Consider the following 18,881-nt stretch of genomic DNA (forward strand, 5'->3'; position numbering starts at 1 on the left):
AAAGCCCGTGCATGCGCAGCAACGAAGACCCAACGCAGCCAAAAATAAATTAATTAAATAAAATGAATTTTTTAAAAATAAGTATGAAAGTTGAAAATGTATCTTGTGTAGAAAGAAACATCCAGCCTAGAAAACTCAAAATTTAAAACAAACCGAGAGAAAGTAAAAGGTTTTGAGACAATTACCACAGGATAAAAGCCCTTCTTTAAGAAAGTAAAAGGTTTTGAGACAATTACCACAGGATAAAAGCCCTTCTTTATAGTCCACAGTATAGGAGAAGTCAACAAACTCTCTTGGGGAAATTATATTCCAAAGCTGACCAGCAGTAGTATAACGCATCACACAGCAATTCTGAAAGAGAACAGGTAACAGCTGTTAGTACTATAGGAAATACATACATAGACTCATATATCATAAGTTAATCTTTAGTAAAAAATTAACACTCACTTAAAATGTGTTATAATAAATATTAATAACATTTCTTACAGTGATTCTGACAGGTTTAGATCTCTATTCTATATCTCACAGCGACTGTATGGACTTGAAGAGGATATGCAATCAAAACACAGAGGTAAGTTACCCAGTATCCAAATCTCTGTTTCAGTAGAGTCACCTCTTATCCTATATGATAAAAGTGGAAGCAGGTAGTATAGACTGTACGTGTATAAGATAAAATCCACAAGTACTTTGACTAAAACACCAAATGTGTCAATAAAGGAATTCAAACATGGCAAGGAATGAATTAATAAAAACAGACGAAGAAAGCAAGCCACTTAGGTTACATAATTCTCTAATGCCTAAGGTGGCATTTTTATCTTTGATTTTGGCTAAATGTTAATGGAAAACCTACATACTATTACCTAGAAACCTGAATATGATGGTGGTATTTTCAGAATTTTAGATTTCAGAACCTCAGCTAAAGTTTTACAATTAAAGACACTGATGATTTTCTTAAGAAGCAAGGGTAAAGCTATTGCAGAAAACAAACTCAGTTCTGACTAACACTCATTATTAATATGAGGAAACTCAAGCTTTTTAAAAGGCAGCAAGGATTCCCCTGTGAGATCTTTGCCATGACTACTTATTCTCAAAGCAATGAATATAATGAATGCAAGTATACACACGTGCACATGCGCACACATACACACACACACACACACACACAATCTGAAGCAACATTTCTAAACAAATACCTCTTCAAAGTACTCCAAAATATCCAATGAGGTCATTAAGCTGTCCCAATCCAAGCGACAGGGACCTGGGCGTATATGGTCTATTACACTATTGACGACATCGTCTATAACACCTTGGGCTTTGAAGCTGGAGAAAACATATGAAAGTCAAATGCTATTAGAATGAAAAATTTCAGCATGCTCTCACAGTTCAGAGCTCACATCAAAAAAAATAAAATTTAATGAAGATTTTTTAAAAAGAGTAAATCCCGACTTTTCTGATAAATTAGGTTCTGTCAATTATTTCATCAGAATGTACTCTAAAACGTCCTCAAATCTAATAAGAGATTTGAAGGCTGTCTTACGCATTATCATAAACATAGTAAAATACCTTCATGTTATGGTGTAGCCAAGAGCAGTCTGTAGAACACTGTAATGCTTCCATTTATTTCATATGCTCTTCTTTTCTCAGCTATGTTCTAACATGTTATTAGTATATGCATATTCTTACCCTAACTTTTGAAACCTTTTTATTAGGAATAGAAATATAGGTCACCCTAGAATAGAATGCCCAGGATTGACTCATGAATAATATCAGAACTTGACATATTTCAAAGGTGGCATTACATACCAGTAGGAAAAAGATATACTAGTTGAAAAACGGTGTTTGGATTCAACAGTTATCCTAACAGAGAGAATAAAAACTGAATTCTTACTTCACATCATTCAAAATACCTCCAGATAGACTAAATACCACTATGTAAAAGGTAAAAATTTTAAATTTTGAGAAAAATATACAAGTGACCATCTTTGTGACCTCAGGATACAGGGGGATTACTTGAATACATAAAACACACAAAAACACAAATTACACAAGATGGTTAAAATTAAAAACTTACATACCACAAATGACAAAATAAGTAATCTCTTTAAAAACTAGCCACAGAGTGGAAGAAGATAAGTGCAACACATATATACAGATATATACTTACTATAGAGGATATATGATTAATTCCTATGAAACAATGAGAAGAGGACAATCCAAACAAAAGATGGGCAAAGGACAAGATTGACCTGAAATGTCAATAAACTTAGAGAAGATGCTCAATTTCACTCATAATCAAATAATTACTAGCAATACACCATCTCATACCCCTGAAAAACTGACAGAGATTAAAAACTTAATAACAAGTGTTGAATGGAAGGGAATGAGAACTCTCAAAGTGCTACCACCACTTTAGAGAGCAATTTGGCAACATGCAGTAAAGTGGGATGATGTATGTCCCTAAGACACAGGCACATCCCAAGAAAATGTTACATGTGTGTAGAAGGAGACATGTACCAAGAAGCTTACTGTAGAGAAGAATTCACAACAACCTGAAAATTCATCAGTAGGCAAACTTGCAAACACAGATAAACACATTGTGGTATATGAATACAGAAGTGAAAGAGTAGATCAACATGTAACAACATGGGTAACTCTTGAAAACACAGTATTGAACAGAAAAAATTAAAGCGTATTACTAAAACACACACACACACACAGTCAAAGTGTGAAATAGGAATAATACACACAACTTCAAGAGAGTAGTTATCTCTGGGGAGGAAAGAAAAGAGAGGTAGATTGGCTTTAACTCCATCATTGTTTTCAGGGGTCTTTTTTCTCTTTTTAAGCATCTGAAGCCTTTTTATCATTTTGTAAATCTCTCAAGCTCAAGCTTATATTATGTTCCATCCTAAGTCTGCTCTTCTGCCTGTGTTCTCTAACTTGGGGTGAGGGTGGGGGTAGGAGGTGGGTAATACAAATTACTTCAGGCACAAATTAGAAATCTGGGATTCAATTTCGACTCTTCTTTTTCTCTTAACCCCATTCCAATAGTCAGAACTAATAAGTCACCATGTTTCATCAAGATGATTTTCCAAACGTAAACTGCTTAGAACAATATCTGGTTTTCAATAAATGTTAGTTAGCTATCATCGCCATCATCATTGTCACCACCACCATCACTATCATAAATCTCTTTCAAGTTCATTTGTCCTTTTCAACTCCCATGCTATGTCCTTAGTTTGGGAACTCTGTGTCCAACTCAACACTGCATCAGTTTCTAGCTCTTCTGATCATATAACTCTTTAAGAATCTGAAAAAAGCCACAGATCTCTTCCCAGGAACATACACATTGTCACAAAACTTTGTATACAATCTTAGGGACACTTCAAGAAGCTAGCCATGGACCCCCAGGATACAAGCTCTTCTCTAAACTTTCCATGCTCATTTCTCTTTCACAATTGTATTAGAATAAATGCAAAATCCTCTGAGGACCTGAGATGTATGGGTAGGGTTGAGCAGTAGGTAACGCAAAACTGAATGCCTTAGTTTAGAATTCAAAAATCCTTCAGAGGGCTTCCCCGGTGGCGCAGTGGTTGAGAGTCCGCCAGCCGATGCAGGGGACGCGGGTTCATGCCCCGGTCCGGGAAGATCCCACATGCCGCAGAGCGGCTGGGCCCGTGAGCCATGGCCGCTGAGCCTGCGCTCCGCAACGGGAGAGGCCACAACAGTGAGAGGCCCACGTACCGCAAAAAAAAAAAAAAAAAAAATCCTTCAGACATGCTCTCCCCAGCTCCAGCTATACAAACACAATTTCAACTTCCCTAAATAAACTCCTTAAAGTGTTTCCCATCTGTGTGAACGTAGTAAATGAAATTCTCTCTGCCTGGAATATGAATTTATCCTTCATTCCCTAAGAAATACCTATTCGTTCTTTAAGACTCTGCTCCAATATTAGCTCCCCTATGAAGTTTTTCCATATCACCAAGCATAGTGCTCCCTTGGCACTTTTTACACTTTTTCAGCCCCAGCAGGGATTACTGATCTAAAGGATTAGCTTCTACACTTGCTTACAATGTTTAATCCAACTCCAGTTTCCCTGTCCTCATAAATACTGTACAACTTATCTTCCTGGAAATGCTATCTTTGGTAATACACTTCAAAATACACTGTATATAGTAAGTTCAGTCAACAGTTTCATTTTAAAAAGTGCTGAGTCCCAAGGATGTGACTATTCCACTCCAATTTCACGTGGCAACTATCTCCTCTGGCTTTAAAAAACAATATTTTTTTACTGGTTAAAGGCATAATTCGTGTTCAACTATGTGCAAAAATCAAAAAACAGAAATAAAAATCACACATAAAACTGACATCTAGAGGTATATATTTTGTGTTAAATAAAACATTTTAATATATAAAAAATATATATTTAAAGTCAACCCATGATAGTGCTACATATAGTTTAGTATTCTGCTTTATTCACTTTTCATTGTATCTTGAGCATTTTATTATGTTTTTAAAGACTGTAAAATAGCACATTTTATAATTTAATCATTCCCCAACAATTGATTATTCAGGTTGTTTGTAATTTTTAATATTTTAAGTAGTACTGTGATGGAAGAGACAAGTTTAAATAACTATTAATTTTCCCATGATTTCTTCAAGATAAATTTCTTAGAATAAAATATGCTACAGGGGCTTCCCTGGTGGCGCAGTGGTTGAGAGTCCGCCTGCCGATGCAGGGGACACGGGTTCGTGCCCCGGTCCGGGAGAATCCCACATGCCGCGGAGGGGCTGGGCCCGTGGGCCACGGCTGCTGGGCCTGCGCATCTGGAGCCTGTGCATCTGGAGCCTGTGCTCCGCATTGGGAGAGGCCGCGACGGTGAGAGGCCCATGCAAAAAAATAAAATAAAATATGCTACAGCACTGAATAAATGCAGAAAGAATATTAGAAGGGTCTTATACACCATAGTAAGAAATTAAGATTTTATCAGCTGATATCATTTATGATATCATATTATTTATGATCCCCTCACCACCAACTCTGTCCACCAGGGATATGGACATTTTAAAGGCTTTGAATTCATAACAGGATTTGCTTCTCAGAAAGTTTAACATCTTAAAGCAAAAGCCAAATTTTGCTGGCAATGATCATTCAGTGATCATGTGTGTAGGTGTGTATATATCTGAAGTTTAGCAATGTCCTAAGAGCTATGTAACACTACAGGAATTTACTTACAGATATCCATTAAATTCTTCTGAAGGTTTCCTCCAAATTGTTACATCTTTCTAGAAAAATAAAAACAGTGTATACTGATAATTACATAGGTGGAAACCTGGATATAAAACTGACAATTTCATAAATTCTACAGCATTAGCTTTTGCATGAAAATAAAACATAAGTAAATATTCAAAGAAATACACAAAAGTAATTTATACCATAAAATAACCCATATCTGAATTTCTTCTGTATCTGAAAGTAGTACACATCTTATTTAAATTACAAACCCCTACAAAAGGTTTTTCAATAGCTTAATGACACCCAAGCACTGTTAAGATTCGGTGATGGCACTATCTCATTGGCCATTATTATTTGCCCCATTCCAATCTCATCTATTTACCATTACTGACACATTTATAATAGAAATGTTAAATACTTCATTCTGAACTTGCTCACATCTTTTTAAAATTAAACAATTCAAATCTATTATGACAGTGCTACCTTGAATTAGTCCCTACATTTTTTTCTAGATCATTTCCTAAGAAATTCTGAATAGCAGAATAGCCAGAGGACTTAACTGGAAGAGTTCTGGGTTCAAGGATTGGCTCTGTCAACACTCAGGTATGTCATATTGGTAAAAAAAGAATACTAACTGGACATTCTCACAGGCTTGTTAAAATATCTGAAACAATTTCAAATTATCAATTACTATACTTCCTTAAACTGACAATGACACATTTTATTTACTGACTTGAGAGGCTGCTCTTTACAATCTTGTTGCCATGAGTCTATTCTTGTGTCCAATATCTGAAGAACTAATGAAAGCAGTGCAGGATTATTATGTTTCTTCCTTTGTGAGACAGTAAACCATCAACTATATTAGCACGTTTATCTATCCCGCACATTCATCTAAAGTATGGTCCATATTTTTCCGTACCATTTTGAAAGTCATCCACCAGCTCATTAGACAGAAGATACACCCTCAAACATAAGTAATTTAATTAATTTACCATTTTCTTAGCAACTCGCCACTTGTCATCTTCAAGGCTGTGGTATTGGATGAGAGTGTTTTTAAGTCTAGTCGCCAAAACAGCTGCATCAGGCAGGTCTTCCATTTGTTTTCCCTGTTACAGAGACTAAGATTATCATCAGCAAATACCAGAGTTAGATGCAGTTGGGTCTCAAATATGGCTTCATAAAAGAATCACCTGGGGAGTTGTAAAAGATACCTATACCTGGACCCCATCCCAAATCAACTAATCAGGATCCCTGAGGGTAAGACCTGGCCATAGGTTTTTTTTCTAAAAGCTTCCAAGGTGTGAAACACATAGGGATAAGAATCACATATGTTGAGTTATTTAAATCACTCATATAAAAAATAAAATACAATCCTATTTCCCTTTCTAATAGAATCTAACCCAAAGGAATAAATTATAAAATTCCAGATAACTTAAAAGAAAAAAAATACTGCTTTTTCAAAAATACAAAAATAACACACAAGGCATAAACTCTTTAAAAATTCCTTAGAGATTCAGCCATTGAAAATTTTCATTTTACCAGCCAACAGATATAGGACTCATTCTAGCAAACAAATGACAACCACAATTGGAAACCTCCTCTTACATCCTTTAAGGATAGGGCTAGAGACCTCTGAAGAATTTCAAAAGTTTGAAGAACTCTATTGTCTTCAATGTTTTATTTCATTTGATGAAGTGTCATAGGATTCAGTGAGCTATCTGTGTAACATAGGAGGTGATATGAAGACCTTAGAACCACCAGTACAGCATAAATAAGTGGTTTATAATTTTAAGGCAATAATTTTAACTATACAGAGAGGAAAGTACTATATCATTAATAATTCCAAAGGTATGTTATTGTTCAACAATACTTTAAAAGGGAAATGATTACTAATCTTTAAAGATAATAAACTTAATATAATGAGGGATTCTATAATGTGATCATTTTAAAACACTGCTGCAAATCCTGTGACACACTTCCCATCAAGAGGGATTGACATATATACACTACTATGTATAAAATAGATAACTAATGAACACCGACTGTATAGCACAGGGAACTCTACTCAGTGCTCTGTGGTGACCTAAATGGGAAGGAAATCCAAGGAAGAGGGGATATATGTATATGTATAGCTGATTCACTTTGCTGTACAGCAGAAACTAACACAACATTGTAGAGCAACTATACTCCAATAAAAATAAAGTGAAAAAAGTGAATAAAAAGCAACAAAGCATTTACAATGAAAAAAAAAAAGAGGTGCAGTCTGTGACGCTGCATGACCTCTGCAGCTAGGTTAGAAAATTCCATGCAGCCTCTGTACGTCACTCTTAGGATAATCGCTCTGGGAGCCTTTGATCAACATGTAAGCATACAAGAAGTCTGGTTATCCTGAAGCTGATATGTGGAAAGGCCCAGGTGGAAAGAAGAGGAAGGGAGGGAAAAAAGGAGAGGGAAAGACAGAGACAGAGACAGACAGACACACACACAGATCCAAAATCCCACATCCAGAAGCCTATATTTAGGGCTTCACACCTAATGGGCATCACTTGCTGCCCCAGTCTTCCTTCAATTTGCCTCAGTCTTCCTCATCTTAATAATTTTACTATTAAAATGATAATTGAGCCAGTTGCTCAATGTCAAAAACCTTGGAATCACCCTTAATAGGTATTAGGAGATTCATCACATACCATTGCCTACAATGCTCTTCTCCTACTGGTTTTCTTTCTGTCCCTTAAATACATCAAGCTTGTCACTGACTTCGGGCCTTTGTACTTACTATTATTTCCCTACCTGGATTAGTAGATCCCAAATCTGAGCATGACTAATAACAACCTGTAATAATAATTTCAGATTAAACCTCCTGTCCTTAATACAACCTTCCCCAAATCACTATTATACTCTTCTTTTATTTTCTTCATAGTGCATCACTATGTGAAATTAACTTGTTTATTTATTGATGTACTATATTCTACTCTTTGACTACCATGTCCCCAGCTAATAGAGTGGCTCTCCCATGTCTGCCTTTTTCACTACTATATCCCCACCAACTAGAACACTACCTGGAACACAGTAGGACCTTAATATTTGTTGAAGTGTGTTTGCTTCAAAACATGATTTATTTGGTCTTAAATTCTCTCCTTTTGGTGCCATGGTACTCTCCAGTAAAAGGCTAAAGAAGAAAAGGCTTTGGAAGAAAGCTGTCCATTTACAGGATCATGAAGTTACTACTAAAAAGGAGATCAAGAAAAGATCTAAATGAAATATCAAGGCTCAAACCTCTATGGGAATAAGGATGCAATTCTCACTACAAATACATACATCAGAATCATGTTGTTATAATTTGTAATAGCTGTTAATGTTGACAAAGACTCTCTCCTTGGTTGGGCTCCTCTGAGTCCTCATTTTTTTTTTTTTTTTTTTTGGCTGCATCAGGTCTTAGTTGCGGCATGCAGAATCTTCAGTAGTGGTGCAGGCTCTTCATTGAGGCATGCGGGCTTCTCTCTACTCGGGGTGTGCAGGCTCCAGAGCACACAGGCTCAGTAGTTGCGGCACGCAGTCTCTCTAGTTGTGAGGCACGGGCTCTAGAGCGCATGGGCTTAGTTGCCTCATGGCATGTGGGATCTTAGTTCCCCAACCAGAGATCAAACCCGCGTCCCTTGCATTGGAAGGCAGATTCTTAACCACTGGACCACCAGGGAAGTCTCCTCTGAGTCCTCTTTGTGACGAGGCCTAGCTCTTGGGCTTGTCCTTGGACCCCTTAGTCTAGTTTTAGCAAGAATCCTGCTGAGTCAGTTTAGTGAAAATCCCCTACCCTCAAATTTCCTTATCCCACCCTCAATCTTATCCCCCTGGCCTGCCTTCAGCAAGAATCCTGTCAAGTTGGTTTAAGGCGAATCTCCCTTCCTCTAATGTTTCCTCTTAGTAATTTTCATTCACTGACACCCACCCTGCTCCTTGGCTATACACCCCTACGTGCCCTTGTTGTATTCAGAATGAAGCCTAGTTCTATACCAAGGTTTCTTTTCCACTATTGCAATAGTTATTGAATAAGATTTGCCTTTACCACTTTCATGTGTGTCTGCCTCTGGTTTTCTGTGACACCGTTTTTGGATATTAGATTTCATGGTCCACAGCCAGATAGCCCGATTCAGTGGGTCTGCTCTAGAATAGGCCCCAGATCTAGGTCCTATAAAAAGCCTCACTGATCATTCTTTTAACCAGTCAGGAGTGACAACCACTAATCTAAAATCTAAAGTGACAAAAAAAAGTCAGTGCTATAGTCAATATTTAACCAGCACAAAGTAGAACATAAAAGCCATGAAACATGATAAACACTAAAATGATATAAGGGGATTCAAGACGGCAGAAGAGTAACACGCGGAGATCACCTTCCTCCCCACAGATACACCAGAAATACATCTACACGTGGAACAACTGCTACAGAACACCTACTGAACACTGGCAGAAGACCTCAGACTTCCCAAAAGGCAAGAAACTCCCCCACGTACCTGGGTAGGGCAAAAGAAAAAAGAACAGAGACAAAAGGATAGGGACGGGACCTGCACCAGTGGGAGGGAGCTGTGAAGGAGGAAAGGTTTCCACACACTAGAAGCCCCTTCGCAGGCGGAGACTGCGGGTGGCGGAGGGAGAAAGCTTTGGAGCCGCGGAGGAGAGCACAGCAACAGGGGTGTGGGGGGCAAAGCGGAGAGATTCCCACACAGAGGATCGGTGCCGACCGGCACTCACCAGCCCGAGAGGTTTGTCTGCTCACCCGCCGGGGTGGGCGGGGCTGGGAGCTGAGGCTCGGGCTTCGGTCCAGATCCCAGGGAGAGGACTGGGCTTGGCGGCGTTAACGTAGCCTGAAGGGGGCTAGTGTGCCACAGCTAGAAGGCAGGGAGTCCGGGGAAAAACTCTGTACCTGCCTAAGAGGCAAGAGACTTTTTCTTGCCTCTTTGTTTCCTGGTGCGCGAGGAGAGGGGATTAAGAGCGCTGCTTAAAGGAGCTCCAGAGACGGGCGCGAGCCGCAGCTATCAGCGCGGACCCCAGAGGTGGGCATGAGATGCTAAGGCTGCTGCTGCAGCCACCAAGAAGCCTGTGTGCAAGCACAGGTCACTATCCACACCGCCCCTCCCGGGAGCCTGTGCAGCCCGCCACGGCCAGGGTTCCGTGATCCAGGGAGAACTTCCCCGGGAGAACACACGGCGCGCCTCTGGCTGGTGCAACGTGACACCAGCCTCTGCCGCAACAGGATCGCCCCTCATCCGTACCCCTCCCTCCCCCCGGCCTGAGTGAGCCACAGCCCCCAGAGCAGCTGCTCCTTTAACCCTGTCCTGTCTGAGCGAAGAACAGATGCCCTCAGGCGACCTACACGCAGAGGCGGGGCCAAATCCAAAGCTGAACCCCAGGAGCTGTGCAAACAAAGAAGAGAAAGGGAAATCTTTCCCAGCAGACTCAGGAGCAATGGATTAAATCTCCACAGTCAACTCGATGTACCCTGCATCTGTGGTATACCTGAATAGACAATGAATCATCCTAAATTGAGGAGGTGGATTTTGGGAGGAATGATATATATATATATTTTTTTTCCCTTTTTCTCCTTTTGTGAGTGTATATGTGTGTGTTTCTGGGTGTGATTTCGTCTGTACACCTTTGCTTTTACCATTTGTCGTTGAGTTCTGTCTGTCCTTTTTTTTTTTTCTTCCTTTTTTTTAAGTATAGTTTTAGTGCTTGTTATCATTGGTGGATTTTATTTTGGTCTGGTTGCTCTCTTCATTCTTTTTTTTTATTACTTAAAAAAAATTTTAATAATTATTTTTTATTTTAATAATTTTATTTTATCTCTTTCTTTCTTTCTTTCTTTCTTTCTTTCTTTTTTTCTCCCTTTTATTCTGAGCTGTGTGGATAACAGGCTCTTGGTGCTCCAGCCAGGCATCAGGGCTCTGCCTCTGAGGTGGGAGAGCCAAATTCAGAACAATGGTCCACCAGAGACCTCCCAACTCCACATAATATCAAATGGCAAAAATCTCCCAGAGATCTCCATCTCAACGCCAACACCCAACTCCACTCAATGACCAGCAAGCTACATTGAATGGACACCCTATGCCAAACAACTAGCAAGACAGGAACACAGCCCCACCCATTAGCAGAGAGGCTGCTTAAAATCATAATAAGGTCACAGACACACCAAAACACACCACCAGACATGAACTTGTCCACCAAAAAGACAAGATCCAGCCTTATCTTCCAGAGCCCAGGCACTAGTCTCCTCCACCAGGAAGCCTACACAACCCACTGAACCAACCTTAGCCACTGGGGGCAGACAACAAAAACAATGGGAACTATGAACCTGCAGCCTGCAAAAAGACCCCAAACACAGTAAGTTAAGCAAAATGAGAATACAGAGAAACACAGCAGATGAAGGAGCAAGGTAAAAACCCACCAGACCTAACAAATGAAGAGGAAATAGGCAGTCTACCTGAAAAAGAATTCGGAATAATGATAGTAAACATGATCCAAAATCTTGGAAATAGAATGGAGAAATTACAAGAAACGTTTAACAAGGACCTAGAAGAACTAAAGAGCAAACAAACAATGATGAACAACACAATAAATGAAATTAAAAATTCTCTAGAAGGGATCAATAGCAGAATAACTAGGCCGAAGAACGGATAAGTGACCTGGAATATAAAATAGTGGAAAAAACTACTGCAGAGAAGAATAAAGAAAAAAGAATGAAAAGAACTGAGGACAGTCTCAGAGACCTCTGGGACAACATTAAACGCAACAACATTCGAATTATAGGGGTCCCAGAAGAAGAGGAGAAAAAGAAAGGGACTGAGAAAATATTTGAAGAGATTATAGTTGAAAACTTCCCTAATATGCGGAAGGAAATAGTTAATCAAGTCCAGGAAGCACACAGAGTCCCATACAGGATAAATCCAAAGAGAAACATGCCAAGACAAATAACAATCAAACTATCAAAAATTAAATACAAAGAAAAAATATTAAAAGCAGCAAGGGAAAAACAACAAATAACACACAAGGGAATCCCCATAAGGTTCACAGCTGATCTTTCAGCAGAAACTCTGCAAGCCAGAAGGGAGTGGCAGGACATATTTAAAGTGATGAAAGGCAAAAACCTACAACAAAGATTACTCTACCCAGCAAGGATCTCATTCAGATTGGACAGAGAAATTAAAACCTTTGCAGACAAACAAAAGCTAAGAGAATTCACCACCACCAAACCAGCTTTACAACAAATGCTAAAGGAACTTCTCTAGGCAGGAAACACAAGAGAAGGAAAAGACCTACAATAACAAACCCAAAACAATCAAGAAAATGGGAATAGGAACATACATATCGATAATTACCTTAAATGTAAATGGATTAAATGCTCCCACCAAAAGACATAGACTGGCTGAATGGATACAAAAACAAGACCTGTACATATGTTGTCTACAAGAGACCCACTTCAAACCTAGAGACACATACAGACTGAAAGTAAGGGGATGGAAAAAGGTATTTCATGCAAATGGAAACCAAAAGAAAGCTGGAGTAGCAATTCTCATATCAGACAAAATAGACTTTAAAATAAAGACTGTTACAAGAGACAAAGAAGGACACTACATAATGATTAAGGGATCGATCCAAGAAGAAGATATAACAATTGTAAATATTTATGCACCCAACATAGGAGCATCTCAATACATAAGGCAAATATTAACAGCCATAAAATGGGAAAACGACAGTAACACAATCATAGTAGGGGACTTTAACACTCCACTTTCACCAATGGACAGATCATCCAAAATGAAAATAAATAAGGAAACACAAGCTTTAAATGACACATTAAACAAGATGGACTTAATTGATATTTATAGGACATTCCATCCAAAAATAACAGAATGCACTTTCTTCTCAAGGGTTCATGGAACATTCTCCACGATAGATCATATCCGGGGTCACAAAACAATCCTTGGTAAATTTAAGAAAATTGAAACCGTATCAATCTTTTCTGACCACAACCCTATGAGACTAGATATCAATTACAGGAAAAAAATCTGTAAAAAATACAAACACATGGAGGCTAAACAATACACTACTTAATAACCAAGAGATCATTGAAGAAATCAAAGAGGAAATCAAAAAACACCTAGAAACAAATAACAATGAAAACACGATGACCCAAAACCTATGGGATGCAGCAAAAACAGTTCTAAGAGGGAAGTTTATAGCAATACAATCCTACCTTAAGAAATAAGAAACATCTCAAATAAAAAACCTAACCTTACACCTAAAGCAATTAGAGAAAGAAGAACAAAAAAACCCCAAAGTTAGCAGAAGGAAAGAAATCATAAAGATCAGATCAGAAATAAATGAAAAAGAAATGAAGGAAACGATAGCAAAGATCAGTAAAACTAAAAGCTGGTTCTTTGAGAAGATATACAAAATTGATAAACAACTAGCCAGGCTCATCAAGAAAAAAAGGGAGAAGACTCAAATCAACAGAATTAGAAATGAAAAAGGAGAAGTAACAACTTACACTGCAGAAATACAAAAGATCATGAGCGATTACTACAAGCAACTCTATGCCAATAAAATGGACAACCTGGAAGAAATGGACAAATTCTTAGAAATGCACAACCTGCCAAGACTGAATCAGGAAGAAAGAGAAAACATGAACAGACCAGTCACAAGCACTGAAATTGAGACAGTGATTAAAAATCTTCCAACAAACAAAAGCCCAGGACCAGATGGCTTCACAGGCGAATTCTATCAAACATTTAGAGAAAAGCTAACACCTATCCTTCTCAAACTCTTCCAAAATATAGCAGAGGGAGGAACACTCCCAAACTCATTCTACAAGGCCACCATCACCTTGATACCAAAACCAGACAAGGATGTCACAAAGAAAGAAAACTATGGGCCAACATCACTGATGAACATAGATGCAAAAATCCTCAACAAAATACTAGCAAACAGAATCCAACAGCACATTAAAAGGATCATACACCATGATCAAGTGGGGTTTATTCCAGGAATGCAAGAATTCTTCAATATACGCAAATCAATCAACGTGATACACCATATTAACAAATTGAAGGAGAAAAACCATATGATCATCTCAATAGATGCACAGAAAGCTTTCGACAAAATTCAACACCCATTTATGATAAAAACCCTGCAGAAAGTAGGCATAGAGGGAACTTTCCTCAACATAAGAAAGGTCATATATGACAAACCCACAGCCAACATCGTCCTCAATGGTGAAAAACTGAAAGCATTTCCACTAAGATCAGGAATAAGACAAGGTTGACCACTCTCACCACACTTATTCAACATAGTTTTAGAAGTTTTAACCACAGCAATCAGAGAAGAGAAGGAAATAAAAGGAATCCATATCGGAAAAGAAGTAAAGCTGTCACTGTTTGCAGATGACATGATACTATACATAGAGAATCCTAAAGATGCTACCAGAAAAATACTAGAGCTAATCAATGAATTTGGTAAAGTAGCAGGATACAGAAGTAATGCACAGAAATCTCTGGCATTCCTATACACTAATGATGAAAAATCTGAAAGTAAAATCAAGAAAACACTCCCATTTACCATTGCAAGAAAAAGAATAAAATATCTAGGAATAAACCTACCTATGGAGACAAAAGACCTGTATGCAGAAAATTATAAGACACTGATGAAAGAAATTAAAGATGAAACAAATAGATGGAGAGATATACCATGTTCTTGGATTGGAAGAATCAATATTGTGAAAATGACTCTACCACCCAAAGCAATCTACAGATTCAATGCAATCCCTATCAAACTACCACTGGCATTTTTCACAGAACTAGAACAAAAAATTTCACAATTTGTATGGAAACACAAAAGACCCCAAATAGCCAAAGCAATCTTGAGAAAGAAAAATGGAGCTGAAGGGAGCAGGCTCCCTGACTACAGACTATACTACAAAGCTACAGTAATCAAGACAGTATGGTACTGGCACAAAAACAGAAATATAGATCAATGGAACAGGATAGAAAGCCCAGAGATAAACTCACGCACATATGGTCACCTTATCTTTCATAAAGGAGGCAAGAATATACAATGGAGAAAAGACAGCCTCTTCAATAAACGGTGTTGGGAAAACTTGACAGGTATATGTAAAAGAATGAAATTAGATCACTCCCTAACACCATACACAAAAATAAACTGAAAATGGATTAAAGACCTAAATGTAAGGCCAGACACTATGAAACTCGTAGAGGAAAACATAGGCAGAACACTCTATGACGTAAATGACAGCAAGATCCTTTTAGACCCACCTCCTAGAGCAATGGAAATAAAAACAAAAATAAACAAATGGGACCTAATGAAACTTAAAAGCTTTTTCACACCAAAGAAACCATAAACAAGACAAAAAGACAACCCTCAGAATGGGAGAAAATATTTGCAAATGAAGCAACGGACAAAGGATTCATCTCCAAAATTTACAAGCAGCTCATGCAGCTCAATATCAAAAAAACAAACAACCCAATCCAAAAATGGGCAGAAGACCTAAATAGACATTTCTCCAAAGAAGATATACAGATTTCCAGCAAACACATGAAAGAATGCACAACATCATTAATCATTACAGAAATGCAAATCAAAATTACAATGAGATATCATCTCACACCGGTTAGAATGGCCATCATCAAAAAATCTAGAAACAATGAATGCTGGAGAGGGTGTGGAGAAAAGGGAACCCTCTTGCACTGTTGGTGGGAATATAAATTGATACAGCCACTATGGAGAACAGTATGGAAGTTCCTTAAAAAACTACAAATAGAACTACCATATGACCCAGCAATCTCACTACTGGGCATATACCCTGAGAAAACCATAATTCAAAAAGAGTCATGTACCAAAATGTTCATTGCAGCTCTATTTACAATAGCCAGGACATGGAAACAAAGTAAGTGTCCATTGACAGATGAATGGATAAAGAAGGTGTGGCACATATATACAATGGAATATCACTCAGCCATAAAAAGAAACGAAACTGAGTTATTTGTAGTGAGGTGGATGGACTCAGAGTCTGTCATACAGAGTGAAGTAAGTCAGAAATAGAAAAACAAATACCGTATGCTAACACATATATATGGAATAAAAAAAAAAAAAAGTGGTCATGAAGAACCTAGGGCCAAGACAGGAATAAAGATGCAGACCGGGCTTCCCTGGTGGCGCAGTGGTTGAGAGTCCGCCTGCCAATGCAGGGGACACATGTTTGTGCCCCGGTCCGGGAAGATCCCACGTTGCACGGAGCGGCTGGACCCGTGAGCCATGGCCGCTGAGCCCGCGCATCCGGAGCCTGTGCTCTGCAACGGGAGAGGCCACAACAGTGAGAGGCCCGTGTACAGCAAAAAAAAAAAAAAAAAAAAAAAAAAAAAAGATGCAGACCTACTAGAGAATGGACTTGAGGACATGGGGAGGGGGAAGGGTAAGCTGGGACAAAGTGAGAGATGGCATGGACATATATACACTACCAAACGTAAAATAGATAGCTAGTGTGAAGCAGCCGCATAGCACAGGAAGATGAGCTCAGTGCTTTGTGACCACCTAGAGGGGTGGGATAGAGAGGGCGGGAGGGAGGGAGACGCAAGAGGGAAGAGATATGGGGATATACGTATATGTATAGCTGATTCACTTTGTTATAGAGCAGAAACTAACACACCATTGTAAAGCAATTATACTCCAATAAAGATGTTAAAAAAAAAAAGAGTAAATACTGCAAACAAATTGTGCTGAAAAAAATAATGAAAAAAGATATGATATGAAAAAACTAAAATAAAATGATACAGAAGTTCAGGGAGGAAAAGAAAAACTTTTCCTCTATTTTCTTATGCTCTGTCCCTGAGACCTGCAATTAAATTGACAAAAGATAGATTAACAGAAAAAAAGGCAAAGTTTACTTGATGTCAATATTTAATTTTTTTATGCAAAGAGGCTTTCATAGAAAATAACTGGAGAACCAGAGAAGCTTATATACCCGGAGCTTATACACCATCTTAAAGGGTGATAAACTCTGGAGAAATGACAAGACAAGGGAAAAGGGGTTTGAGCTTCTAGGGGTGGTAAATTATGGCAAGATAAATATATGGGAAGACACTAATAAAAGGTAAAGCCAAAAAAAAAAAAAAAAGGTAAAGGCTATTTTAGTGAAGTTTGTTTGTGTAGACCATCTCAGTTCAACTTTCTATCTCCAGTGATAGCAGTTATTCTCTTGGTATAGGAGAGAGGAGAGGGAAGACCTTCACCAAAGGATATTTATGTCCCATTTTTAGGCAGATAGTGGAAGGATAAATAGTTCTTTCCGTGTCTGCTGCTTCTTAATTGCCTTCAGCTCAAAGTAACCTTTATTCTGAAGTGGCATGTTTTGGGGTGGTATATCCCTTCAGAAACATGGGAAAGTATATATAGAAAATTCAGTAATATAGAATTTTGGATCTATGAAAGTGATGTGAAATATCTAATAATTATAGATCCTACCCATAAGAAGTGGATTAGCTCATTTAAAAAGTCTGCCAGTCAGGAATAGATCCCATTTCCACTCAAGAGACTGCCAACTTGTTAGCCAGTACAATGACCTTGTTTAAGGGTATGTTATAAACAAACACAAGTTCTTAGAGAGGACTTGAAAAAGAAATTTAATTTATCCATTACTAAGGATCATTATGATTAAACAACATTCTTTAAATCCAAAGGTCACATGCCAGGTTCCTGTGGCTAGCAGATAAGAGTATTTTCAAAACTCTTTGATAGAAATCAAAAGATGAAGTGGAAAGCTACTGTTAGCATAGACAACATTACCTTTAGGTAAATCTAGCATACAAAAAGTAAGCAATAAAAACTACCTATAAAGATGAGAATCTGAAACTTTAAGGTGTTTACCTTAGTTATCATTCACTCCTACTGGTTAGTATAAAATCCAAACTCCCTAATATGTCTTATGGGCCCTTTTATATTTTGGCCAAGCTCATTGCCTAATTTCTACTCTTCTTTCCTGGACCCCTCTTAAGACTATGTTAGCTCCTCCGCCAATGTTAAAAACTCCTATTAATGAGCCTCTCTAGTGGTGGTGGAGTAGGAGGTAGGAAAGGAAGAAAATAAAGTAAGTATAAACTTGGAAATCTCTCTTTTAGCCCAATGAAGTATTTAACCAGGCAGTTAATCTTGATGAAAAAAATCCATGCAAGGGTTAAGTCCAAAGGGAATAACAGTTACTTTCTAAACTGATCATCTGTGTTTAGACAGGCAAGACAGAGAATCTCTCAAAAACCAAGGTGGGGTGCGGATAGGGGAACAATATTGGGGTTATCAAGGTCTTGGTGCTCTCTTAATATAATAGGGCACTCACATTAATTGAAAAGAAAGCATGCAATATGCCCTATTGCAATCTCTATCTGTGGAGAATGTCAGGAAATGTTTTAAATACCATTCTGAACTCCCTCTTTCTTTTATTCTCCTTCCTGACCTTATAGCAGGAAACTCTCCAACACTTCCATGTCAGAGAAAACAGGTACCACTTAACTGTATCAGAATCTAACAGCTCCATAAATGGGTTATATACTCTTGACAATTCTACAGCCAGGTGCTAAGTAATGTC

General features: G+C 38.3%; 1 protein-coding gene across 3 annotated transcripts in view; it reads right to left on the reverse strand.

The window, feature by feature from the left end:
* Positions 1-18,881, reverse strand: part of STARD4 (StAR related lipid transfer domain containing 4) — a 79,530-nt gene that overhangs the window by 58,621 nt on the left and 2,028 nt on the right. For 2 of the 3 annotated variants that reach the window (XM_089908427.1, XM_022591415.3), the window contains exons 2-5: positions 6,229-6,342; positions 5,237-5,286; positions 1,194-1,320; positions 237-351 (exon numbers count right to left, since the gene is read on the reverse strand). In XM_089908427.1, coding sequence (XP_089764553.1) covers positions 237-351; positions 1,194-1,320; positions 5,237-5,286; positions 6,229-6,342 — 406 coding nt within the window. Of the gene's footprint in view, positions 1-185; positions 352-1,193; positions 1,321-5,236; positions 5,287-6,228; positions 6,343-18,881 lie in introns of all 3 variants that reach the window. The other variant, XM_022591407.3, reaches the window with a different exon arrangement.

This window comes from Delphinapterus leucas, chromosome 3 (assembly GCF_059928025.1).
Source record: "Delphinapterus leucas isolate spDelLeu-1000000601 "Yukka" chromosome 3, BTC_Dleu_Yukka2, whole genome shotgun sequence".
Taxonomy (NCBI): Eukaryota; Metazoa; Chordata; class Mammalia; order Artiodactyla; family Monodontidae; genus Delphinapterus; species Delphinapterus leucas.